We start from the raw sequence: 12430 nt of genomic DNA on the forward strand, positions 1-12430 counted from the left end.
AGTTTGTTGCACGAACATCGCGGAGAGTTGCCTTTTGTGTTTTTTCGTAAATACTATTGTCCAACATACGCATTGTTTGTCAGAAAAATATCCTATTTAAAACAGCTAAAATCCTGGCTAAACTTATACAACAAAATAACACATCCTACCACTACTGCGGAGTCAAATCCGGATTAAGAATTGGAAGGAGTCGTTTATTTAGCTGTGTATAGCTGTACACTGAACATGCAGTATATGCAGGGTGAAAGTAGACTAGAATAATTTTATAGGAACGCAGTAAAAACTTAAAGATAATAACATAAAGTTACGTAGTAACGGGACGTCATAAAACAAGTGACACTGTGGAATATTGCCATATTTTCTGTTTATCCATGAACCGCCCATGCCTATATAATATCCATCGATTTATACACAATTTTTTCGAATTATATGACTACAGTGGGGGGTATTTAAATATTCAGCGATTAGACCTTTAATGGCCTATCTTCAGTATGACACAATCTGAGAAATCCCACTGAATTTTTATTTAGTATGTTGCTTAGAATAGCTTTTAAAAATACATTTGCCCGAGAATGAGGGCCGCGCAAAAATCACCTGAAACACCGAACATCAAATATAGGGTTTCGAGCGAAGCTTAATGACTATCTAGTTTTGGCTAAAGCAGTAATTCTCAACCTTTTTTTCACCGCGTACCACCTTGAGGTTCTATAATCTTATTTCGTACCAACAAGCTCGGAAATTGCGAAACAAATTCGGCCAACTATCGAAAAAGTGTCCCTTTTTGTAACTTTACAAGAGACACCGGTAGTCAAGTTTTGTGATTCTTTGTTGTTTTTCTATGATGTCATAAAAGAAATTTGCATAGGTGTTCCGGAAAGATAATAATTCCTATCAAAATGTATAGTTTATTACAATAGAAAAAAAAATGTTTTGTAAAACTGTAATTTTATTTAAAAACATACTGACTGCGTACCACCCAAAATGACTTCACGTACAACTAGTGGTACGCGTACCACAGGTTGAGAACCAATGGGCTAAAGCAAAGAGTTTTTATTCCAAATAAAAACTCTTTGAAAACTCTTTGGCTAAAGTGTCTCATCGTGACGTTTATATCTAACAACACTTACTACTAATATTTGTCGTAGGCATTTAAAACATATGCGCACATTTTCGCAATAATTAGTAATTTTGCGTTGAGCCATTATATATGGCAATAACATATCAAGTCTATAGATTTACAGATGGTTTTAAATTTTGCGGGGCCCCAGTTAAACAAACATTCTGTCGCCACTATATGTCAGTGTGTAACGTGGAAACTGCGTACAGTTCGGCGTCCCAGAGAAGCAGTCGTTGTCAGTCTGCCGATACAAGTTACTTAGAAGCAATTTTAGTTCGTCCGGACAAAATAAAGTTAAACGATGAGTATTAGCAAAATATGCTGTATCGGTGCTGGTTACGTTGGTGGTCCAACGTGTGCTGTCATTGCATTCAAGTGTCCTAAAATAGAAGTGACTGTGGTAGATATCAACAAATCACGGATAGATGCCTGGAATTCTTCAGAGCTTCCAATTTATGAAGTAATGTATACCTTAAGAAAAAAAATCAAAGCTTAATTAGGTTTCATTTTATACACAGAAGCCCTAAAAGCTGTGGTCATATAAAACTTAGCGCTAAGACATAAATAAGCGTTTCCGTGTTTAATAGACAGATTAATACCTTAGTATCGTGACCTATATATTTGTTTTGAAACACACCCCTGTCAATCAAGCGAAATTTAAGATATTAGAATAATTCAGTGGTTGAGGTTGATATGTATTAGTTAGTGTCCTGCAAAAAAACGGAAGCACCAAAATTTAAAAAAATATTATAATGTATTGTATCAATTAAAATTTCCTGCTGGGTAGTAGTTTTTGCACAAAGCAATCAAGTTTGTTAATATTAAAAAAATATATATTTTTAGTTGTTTTTTGTTTAGTATCCAGTCAGGTTAAGGCTTTGCTAGTTTTTAAATAAATTTTGTGATTATACCTTAAATATGTATGTTGAATATTTTTTTCTAGCCCGGCCTAGAAGATGTTGTCAAAAAGTGCAGGGGAAGAAACCTGTTTTTTTCTACAGATATTGACAATGCAATTTCCGAAGCTGATCTCATTTTTATATCTGTAAGTGAGATTTACTAATGAAAGTGTGAATTTGGTAAATAATAATTTGCATTTGGCAACTTTACCAGGTAAACACACCCACCAAAACTTATGGAATCGGGAAAGGCAGAGCTGCTGATTTAAAATATGTTGAATCATGTGCACGTCATATTGCATCTGTAACCAGGGGACATAAAATAGTAGTTGAAAAGAGCACTGTGCCTGTTCGTGCTGCAGCCAGCATTACCCGTATATTAACATCAAACACCAAACCGGGATCCACCTACCAGGTAAATTTGACATATGAGATGCTCACTTTTTTTCAAAGATGTGTTTAAAATTGTTCCTTAAAAACGACATCACTAAATGCCCGCTGAAAATATAAGTTGTTGTCTTACATAATAGGGAAAGCCCTTTAATGGTTGTTTTTGTTTTAAAATGAAAAAAAACAGTATTAGATGTTACTAGGCTGGTACATTGCTAAATTAAGTCCTGGGAAATAAAGCTTAATAGTTTGCATCAAATGAAATATACAATATTTTATAGGAAGATTTAACTCTGTGTCCATTTGTAACATTAAGTATTTCACATGTGCAATTAGTTGAGTTTTTAAGTAAGCTTTATTTTAATAACCTTTTAAGGCAGGGGTTCTTAAACTGGGGTCCATGGACCCCCTGGGGGTCCGTGAACTAGTTTTAGGGGGTCCATGAAGGCCTAATTAAAAAACTAGTGTATACTTAAAGTAATTAATTTTTAAAAGAAAACACTTTAATTAAAAATAATAAAAAAATAAAAAAACGGTTTTGCACTGAATGTATAGTTGGACTCCATTTAACTTTCACATTTTTGGACCGAAATGACAGAGTCATGAAATCTATTTGTTTTGTGACATCAATTTATGACGTCATTTTGGAGCATTTCTTGTCTACCGGGGTCCATAAAAAGCACAAAAAAAATTTAGGGGTCCGCGGTAAAAAAAGTTTAACAACCCCTGTTTTAAGGTAACCTGATAAAGCTGACGACTGACCTGCATAACTTTGATAATGACATCATATACAGGACAATGTTGTGTTTTGTTTTACCTTTGTTGTAATTAAATTATTTTTGTAAATTTACTGTTTTATTTAAACACAGGTTCTGTCAAATCCAGAGTTTTTGGCAGAGGGAACTGCCTTGGTGAACTTAGTTAACCCTGACAGAGTCTTGATTGGTGGTGAAAATTCTGAATTAGGACATCAAGCTGTGAATGCACTTGCTGAAGTGTATGCACACTGGGTGCCAGAGGACAAAATTATTAAAACCAACACTTGGTCATCTGAACTCTCTAAACTGGTAAATACACGATGCAAAGTGGTAGTAGCCGATATCCGTTGTAGTATCGGTACTCATTCGATACTAGGGTGCTATCGGTGACGATCTGATACCAATTTAATATGGGTATTTGGGCCATGATTGGCCGTTAAATGCAGCAATTTCTACCTTGAAAGCTAAATTTATCAAACAATATTTGGTGAAACAACTGATGGTAAATAAACTTCAAACATTAAAAAACAATTTGGGATTAATAACCCGGGCAACTTATCTTTGACTGTTTTGATTTAATATTTTTGGTTTGTATGAAAATTAGGGATGTTCAAAGTAGAATACCAAGGTATTCTAGAATAATAGGTTTCGAATCTAGAATAACGAATCCAGAATAGCGAATCCTAGTATACTTGTATTAAATTATTTAACCTCGATTTTGTTTGGTGAAGGGATTAATGTTAATCTACTCCACAGGGCCCACAATCACAGCAATAAATCACCCAAACAATTTTCTAACATGTGTACATTATAATAAAAAAAATCTCCAAACTGTCATTTCAGTTGTGTAAACTGTAATATGTCAACTGTCCAGGTTGTTGCCAAAACTTATATTTTTGCCAATAGTGAGTACAATGAAACACTGTACACAGAAGTCTTAAGCAATTCGGTCCTGTTGTTTCAAGCATTGTCTTAGTGCTTATTGTTTTACCAACATGATCTGTTATGCAGTCAAATAATGTGCTACAAAGAATACAATACTATTGACATAACGAAGAATACAATACTATTGACAAAACTGCATAACCTCGCTGAATATTGGCCTAAAGTTGACCTTAAGTAACCCTATAGCGCATTTTGTGGACGGCCAGCACGTTTTACAATGTAAAGTTACTTTTGCAACTTAACGCATTTAGGGAAATTGCAAACAACACACCTGGCATTACACGTTAGGCGCTCGGCCAATAAGGCTTGATTGACACTTAATTATTAGACGAAATCCCATCTGGATTCGAATCCAGGGATTCGATATTCTACTTTGAACATCCCTAATGAAAATGCTAATTACGTCCCTGGTATCCGATTGGATTGTGATACTTATTGTTTAAAATATCTGGTAATTGGAATTGGATTATAATATTAAGTATCTGACAACCCTACTTCTATATATTTTAAAATACTGCATATATTATTATTTGATAAATACTTAAACAGGCAGCCAATGCTTTTCTTGCGCAAAGAATCAGTAGCATTAATGCTGTAAGTGCCGTGTGTGAAGCTACGGGAGCTGATGTGAGTGAAGTTGCCAATGCTATTGGAAAAGACACCAGGATAGGTAGGGTGACTGTTTAGTGCTCTTAAAAAAATGTAAGAAAATATACTAAATTGTTAATTGATGTGTATCACAGGTGATAAGTTTCTGAATGCCTCCATTGGTTTTGGTGGCAGTTGTTTTCAAAAGGACGTCCTGAATCTAGTATACCTGTGTGAAGCCCTGCACTTGCCAGAAGTTGCAAATTATTGGCAGCAGGTAAGCTGTTTCGAAATGTTCCACTTGTTATTCATTTTAATATAATGTGTCAGAAGTATCAGAGTAAACAGAGTCACAATTAGTTGTTTTACATTTTTAAATATTAAGGAACTGCAAATTAATGTATAAGTTTAATTTTATTAGTTTATCTCTCAAAACATTTTATGTATTTACAGGTCTTATCAGAACAATTTTTTTTCTATACATTTGTATAAAATGTTATAAATAAAGATGTTGATAATCGAATGTTTTCACTATTCACTATTAAGTTATACTGGTTATAAAACATCTCTGTATCATCTTTTTTTGAAGGTTATTGAAATTAACAACTACCAACGGCGGAGATTTGCTAGTCGCATAATAGGCTCCCTTTTTAACACTGTGTCAGGAAAACAGATTACCCTTCTGGGATTTGCTTTTAAAAAAGATACAGGTAAGTAGAATGATTTTTCAGTAAATAAAAAATTGTGGATCCGTAATTATGTGATGCGATTTACAACTTCATAAGATCGTCAAAAGACAGATATATTTCGAGATTAATATGGTTTTACCTAATGATATTAGGTGACACCCGTGAATCGTCGACCATTTACGTCTCCAAGTATTTGATGGATGAAGGTGCTCGTCTGGTTATTTACGACCCTAAAGTGCCAGAAAAGCAAATATTTCGGTAAGGAGAAACTAGGTTTGTTTGACTATGGGGTGTTACGAAGTCTTGCCCGGGACCTTCCAAACAATACCCTTAACTTCTGTTTGAACGCCCTTTCGGAATTGGTTACGCTAGATTTGAACCAAGTTAACGCCCAACACGAAATAATTGAGAAGTCATTTAGCATTTCTCGTTATTCTTGGCTCTCCAACTACGACCATTGGTAAAAGTTACGTTGGTCGACATGCTTACACGTGTATAGTGAACAGACCAGCGTGTCCCGTTTTCAGCAATGTGTCGTCACGCGTTCATTAGGTCGTTCTTTCCACGCGTTTGTTTATACCACCGCTTTCAGTCGTAGTTCTAATTCTAACTGTGGACGATGTCTACTGATATGTGAACTTTCTTATATAAACTTACAGCGCTTTGAAAAAAGGTACATTTTCCCCCTTTTTTTGCAGCGACCTGCAGCACCCAACCATTACGGACGATCCTGATAATGTGACCAACCTCGTGTCGATCTGCCACGACCCGTATAAGTCGTGTGAAGGATCGCACGCCATTGCGGTGTGCACGGAGTGGGACGAATTTAAGGTAATCGCATCGGTTGTAAGTTTAGGCGTTTGACATATCCGTGGTGTTGAGCAAGCAGCGAAAACTTTAAACGCCTCGTTAAAAAAAACAAATACTAACAACAAAATGGTGTCAAGATTGTTTATAAAAACAGAAATAAAACATAAAATAATTTGCTAAAATTTTACAGAAATATATATTTCACCTTTTGAATAGGCATCACTGGCAACGAAAAGATTTTAAAGCAACATGCTTTACGTAGAACGAAACGTGTAACTCAGTTCGCACAGCTTGACCGCGGTTATCACGTCGGTGTGATGTTTTGCAGAACCTCGATTATCAGCGGATATTTGACAAGATGCTGAAACCGGCTTTCATCTTTGACGGACGAGGAATCTTGCCACACCAGAAGCTCGGCGAAATCGGTTTCCAGGTTTGAATGACTGCTGCCGGGCCGCTCGTTAGATATCCTGTTAGCATATGTCAAACACAAATCAAAGAAGCTTTAGAAAGGGCTCCTAACTTCCCACAAACAAACTATTAGTTTTAGAAAGTTGACCAAAATGAATTCCAAAACAACTCCCTAACTTACCACAGACAAGCTATTAGTTTTACAAAGTAGACCTAGAGAAATCAAAAATGCCTACTAATAATAATCTGCTGATTAGGCCTGATTGATAAGGAGCACTTACCACATGTATGGATCAATTGGTGCCTAACCAAATCTTTAACGTTGTAAATTATTGTACAGTCTTTTGTCGTTTAACCTAAAGGTAGGTTCGAAGTTGCGGTAATACCACAGTGTCACCTCCGACAGTTTACAATGAAAATACTCCGGATGTGACTGGTGTTATTTCTGTCTACGTCAACCGCCGCCACCTCTAATAAGCAGCCAGCAATAATTACCCCATAGAGCTAATTGTCGGTCATCTGCTTGTTGACCTATGTACACTTTTTATCTTTGGTGTAACGTTGGGCAATTTCAACGTATTTTGTAGTATGATTTGTATATATCTTATGCTCATAATATTTTTTATGTAACGATAGGTAATAAACAGTAACCCCTAAAATCAACAGACAAAAACGAGATTCAACTACAATAACTATTCTGCTCAACACAATATTTATGTCAAGGATTTGACCGCGGTTTCAGACTAATCTGGGTACACTGATTTGAAAAATAGCATCCGTTTTTCTCAAATATTTTTTTGTTTTGAGATAGTTGCATTTTTTTTTGCTGTCGGAACTACCACTCCAGCCACACATAATTCAAAATGAGGACCCTATCAAAATGTAATACACTATTTGTGCCCTGCGTGCATCATTGATCGACAGATTCGGTAGGTCTGCGATTGCTTTCGGTGGACTAATGATACGCAAGCCTTAATCTTTGGTCGAAATGCAGCTTCAGAAGAGCTGGATCACAGTTGTTAACACACATATGCATGTGCATTTTTGATTGTATAATGATATGGTACTGTAGATCCTCTTAATATGGAGTTGCTTGTACTAACAGAATGAAGGAACCATTGGCGTATGGTTGTTCCTCGACTCGCTTCTCTATGTAGCTCAGTCGGTAGAGCGACGGTCCCGGTACGGCCGAAAGTCGTGAGTTCGAACCTCACAGCAGGCTAGTTGTTTGTTTAGCCTGTTCTACTTGTATCCTTATCGACAGATTCGATGAGTCTGCTATGGCTTTCGGTGTACTAATGATAAGCAATCCGTAATCGTTGGTGAAAGAGCAGCTTCACACGAGCTGGATCACAGTTGTTAACACTCATATGCGTGTGCATCTTTTATTGAACACTTGGACAATAGTTAAACTGACATAAAGATAAGTAACACAATACTCGATCAACCAATGTGTAATAACTCTAGGTAAAATCTAGTTGAATCGTTTTAAGTGTTTTTTTATGAGTTACGTCAGGACAATTACGTCGAAGAAAAGTCGCAAATTGTCAGAAAAAAGTGTCCTGATGGTTGCGAAAATAAAGCACTTTTCCGCTCATATTTGCCAACCTTTAGCATATTAGCCACCAGCTCTACGAAGTTCCCTGCTCTGTAGTTTTCCAAACAGTTCTTCACAACCGACACAAAAAAGACAAAGATTTAAATTCCTGACGGTTCTTTGTTCCAAAGTTTGAATCTCTCATTTATTTACGAAGTGGAGTCCCTTTTAAAATTGAAGCAGTTAGTTTTTCTGTCCAACACCTAAAGTTGCTAATTAATGCTCTTGAAGTTTCTAAACGATTAGAAACTCAGAATGGTAAGAATTGCATACCACCTTTTATAAAGGAGGTTTAGATATATTCCATTCACATTAGCCAAGGGCGTTACGAAACGTCTTTATCAAGATGATGTTGATTTACTCCTAATTTGGCTTCGACATTCTGTGACCTATTTGGCTTTGACATTCTATATTAATCTACATTACAGATCCGTGCATAGTGTACCTACTTACAAAAATATTTAAAACAATCACCTTCTTTATCTAACCCCTTTTACTAATTGTTTTCTTTTTTTCTTTTTATCAACGGTTCTTATACCGTTAGCTTTGCCAACTTCAAGAGATTTTGTGTGGGCCATGCCTTTTCTACCAAGTGGTGTATTTTTACCATACTTTCCCACAAACACATAAAGTAAAATTATTTAGCGTATACACTTTGCTGTCCAATCAAAATGTTCACCATCTATCATTCACTTCAAAAGTGGACTTCTGGTACTTAGCATAGTAGATCAGATGTAAAACTAGCGCGTTCATACTCCTCTTTAAGCTCCATGGAACGGGCAATTGCCAGAGCAACAAAACACATTTTAAAACTTCTGGTAGAGCTGTTTGTGAACACTCAGTATTTAGGTTTGTAGTCTGGGACTTTTATTTTGAGAAGAAGTATAGTTATATCATTACAATATAAAAGATTAATCTTAACGAACAAAGAAAATAGTTTATCTTCTCTAGTCCGGTAAGCTGTTGTATTTCAATCCGGTTTCAGGTAGTCCATTTCCTTTATCCTACAAGTTAAAACCTCAAATTTCAACAAGACAATTTATGTATTTTTGTGTGAACTGTTGGAGAATGGAAGATATTTCCTCGTTGTTACTAAAACTGTCCCTACATGCCAACATTGCTGTGCCGCCTTCTGTTCTTCTAATTATCTGTTTCTAACAAATCTGGCAGTAACGTAAACACAGGTTGGGGATTACTCTGGCAATACTATCTGTCCCTGTGCACGTCGCCATATATTTATGGTAATGCAACTAGTACTACATTAAGCCAGAATATATTCCGCACAATACAACTTGCAGGGATGCTAGAAAACTTGGCTATTTTTGGTTTTAGTGCATTACATATTTCAAAAATTCAGGAAATAATTTGACTTTTTGTCACCAACTAAAAGCAGACTTACGCTATAGGAATCGCAATCAAGCCTACATGCTTGACCACTGTCACCAATGTCTGAAATAGTCAAATATGCTTCTACGAGTGAAAAATAGCGATATCTTAAAAACAAGCACCAATTCAGTAAAACTAATCCGAAACTCCCCTTTAGTTACTCCCCTTGAAAACATTGCTTGCAACTCAATTTATTAATTTGTTTGTTGAGCAGTGTTATCTTTGATAAATTTATTTAAGTTTGTTTTGTTGTTTACCTTTTAATTACTATACGCAATACAAATACTATTTTACTTTCTTTGTTTCGTGAGTTTTTTGCCATTATTTGTAAACGGAAAACGTGTTTTATTTTGCAGGTTGAGGCAATCGGCAAGATGTTCGGCAAAGAAGGTCAGTTTCACGTCGGGTCGTCAAACAACATCCTCTCGCCCACTTCTCGGGTGCTACCTTGAAAACACACTTTTCGATTTTCCTTATTTTAATAGGTCAATTTTGTGTTCTTGTTACAACGTAGTGACAAAAAAGTCAAAAACTAGCATTATAAACCCGCCCTAATCGTATTTTTCTCGCTTCAATCTAGAATTAGCATTTTGTTCATTATATTTATTTAAGAGTGTATGGACTAGTTTTGGTATTGGGTGAGATTAAAACATCAGTTTAAGCCACTACTAACCTTGACTCTACTATTACGGTTTCATTGTATCATCTTTCGAACCAGAGTCCTAAGAGTTACCCACTCCTCGTACCGCATGTGCGTTTAGTGTAACATACTTTCGACTGCAGTGTAACCTTATATGCTAAAAGTTTTGTGCTGACGTGAATGGGGTGCTGATTAATCACCTTTGAAGTTCGCCCAAGACTCAAAAATATTCTAAACTCTTTATTATCCATACGGAGATTTAAAAAACTACCCCGAAAAGCAAATACGTGTAGCCTAAACTGCGTGTATTCCCTTATTGCGTACAGTTATTATGGCTTTTAATCATGAAGCTTTAAAACGTTATAAGTTGCTTGTTTGCCTTTTAATGAGAAATCAAAAGTAAGCCTTTTTGTGCAACTTTACATCTATGGTTTGAAAAAGTTTATAAGCTTCTAACTGAACCCTCTCATTTTGCTATTTGTATTCATATAGTGACGTTTTTTATTACTGATTTGTACTTCCATTTTATTTAAGTGCGAATATCACAATGCTACCCAATTAGTGCATTTTGTAATCATACTTACTAGTACTTTTGCCGTTCTTAAGTCTCGCAGAGCTGCCAAGTAGTATTTTATGTATCATGAAGACGTTCAACACTATTACTGCATAAAATGAAATCAATTTACATTTTTCTGTAAAAAAAATTACATAACCTAATTTATTGTTTTTACTGGTAAAATTTTAAAGGAAACGTATGTTGTTCTTGTTGTTTATTTCTATATCTTGCACTTTATTATTATTACTTTGTAGAAGCATATAGCGGCCATATACATTCCTCACTATAAAAGTCAAGATCATTAAACAAAAATAGGATTTTGGTATATCTAATTGTGGTACATTTCCATAAACAGGAATACAGATCGGGATATAATTAGTTCTGTTTTAGATGAAACAAGCAAAAAACAATTCCTATTTTTGCTTACAAATCACTGATTTATTAGGTTCACCAGGTATCTCCCAAAGCCGTGTTTCCCAACCTTTTTTATACTAGTGCCCCCTTGGGCTCCATATTATTTCACATCGCCCCACTAAATTAATGACTTAGTTTTTTTTTATACTAGTGCATAACCTGAAAAAAAGGCATATCATTTACATACAACATTCTGGTGCAAATTAGTCTGCGCTACTGCAAATGGCTGACGATTCAAACATATATATAGTTTCATGCATACTAAAACATAACACTACACTGCAATTTGCGGAAATTTAACTTTAAAATGCAATTCAGTTTTGTCGTTAGCTCAACTTTAAAGATTACTGGCGATATCTAGAACAGTGCTCCGCAACCTTTTTTAACTTGCAGCAAAACCAACAAAGCTAAAACAATGTGGACGGCACACCTACAAAATATATGTCGATAGACAACAGACAACATCAGCAAAAATTCGAGGCAGCCAATAGTAAAAAAAAGAAGCGAATGACGATTAAACGCGCCGGAGGCGGCGAAAATTTTATCCATTACATTCCTTTGTATTTTGATTTTGCGGTTTGCAGACTTCCTAACCTAAAATTTCTGAAGCCGGTCAAAGTCCTGAAAATTGTAGATCATACCCCCTAGTGATTAGATAACAGAAGGCTTTTAATTGCATTCGAAAAACAACCTGGCCTTTGTTCTTTTTACTTTTGCATAATTTATTTTTCGAAACGGCTACCAAGACTATAATTACACAATCACATATGCCAATTTACAGTTATATTTTATGGGTTTCGACCATATGGTTAACCTTGACTTTGGTGTAAAGTTTGGAAATATTTGTTGTATTTTGGTACTCCTGATGCTGTTAGTTCCTAGTAGTTTAGTCAGTTAAAAAATATATTTTGATATTTGATTTCCGGTGATAGAAGTTAACATAGGTTTTAAGTTTTAAATAGTATGGAACAGTGCTTTTCAACCTTTCAAATTTCCATCCGCACTTTTTTGTTTCAAAAAATTTCCATCCGCACGAGGTAGCACAGTAAGTTTGCAACCTTTAGTTTGATTAGTGAAACAACAACGAAAGGGGTTGCTGTGTACTAAAACAGCTTGCCTAAGCCTTATTATTGTACCTGTAACACATAAGTGGTTATTTGGTTACTGTATTACACATAATGACAAATAATAACAAGCACCATTTTTATCCGCACATTCATCAGCACGACG

General features: G+C 35.5%; 1 protein-coding gene across 1 annotated transcript; it reads left to right on the forward strand.

The window, feature by feature from the left end:
- The first annotated feature begins 1343 nt into the window (after window positions 1–1343).
- LOC146160561 (UDP-glucose 6-dehydrogenase-like) lies at window positions 1344–11102 on the forward strand. Its single transcript, XM_083386116.1, has 11 exons — window positions 1344–1577; window positions 2061–2162; window positions 2231–2431; window positions 3276–3473; window positions 4659–4779; window positions 4853–4974; window positions 5287–5407; window positions 5539–5644; window positions 6085–6217; window positions 6525–6629; window positions 9947–11102. The coding sequence occupies exons 1-11, from the start codon at window positions 1419–1421 to the stop codon at window positions 10040–10042; spliced, it is 1464 nt and encodes a 487-aa protein (XP_083242242.1). The 5' UTR covers window positions 1344–1418; the 3' UTR covers window positions 10043–11102.
- The last annotated feature ends 1328 nt before the right edge of the window (window positions 11103–12430 follow it).

The sequence above is a fragment of the Ascidiella aspersa genome, chromosome 3, assembly GCF_963924565.1.
Source record: "Ascidiella aspersa chromosome 3, kaAscAspe10.2, whole genome shotgun sequence".
Classification (NCBI taxonomy): Eukaryota; Metazoa; Chordata; class Ascidiacea; order Phlebobranchia; family Ascidiidae; genus Ascidiella; species Ascidiella aspersa.

What these genes read in the sequence shown, in the direction of transcription:
- LOC146160561 (XM_083386116.1), top strand. Translation starts at nt 1,419, where the DNA reads ATGAGTATTAGCAAAATATGCTGTATCGGTGCTGGTTACGTTGGTGGT. An exon ending in CTGATCTCATTTTTATATCT is followed by an intron (nt 2,163 to 2,230) that starts GTAAGTGAGATT and finishes CAACTTTACCAG; the next exon opens with GTAAACACACCCACCAAAAC. An exon ending in TGGAAAAGACACCAGGATAG is followed by an intron (nt 4,780 to 4,852) that starts GTAGGGTGACTG and finishes TGTGTATCACAG; the next exon opens with GTGATAAGTTTCTGAATGCC.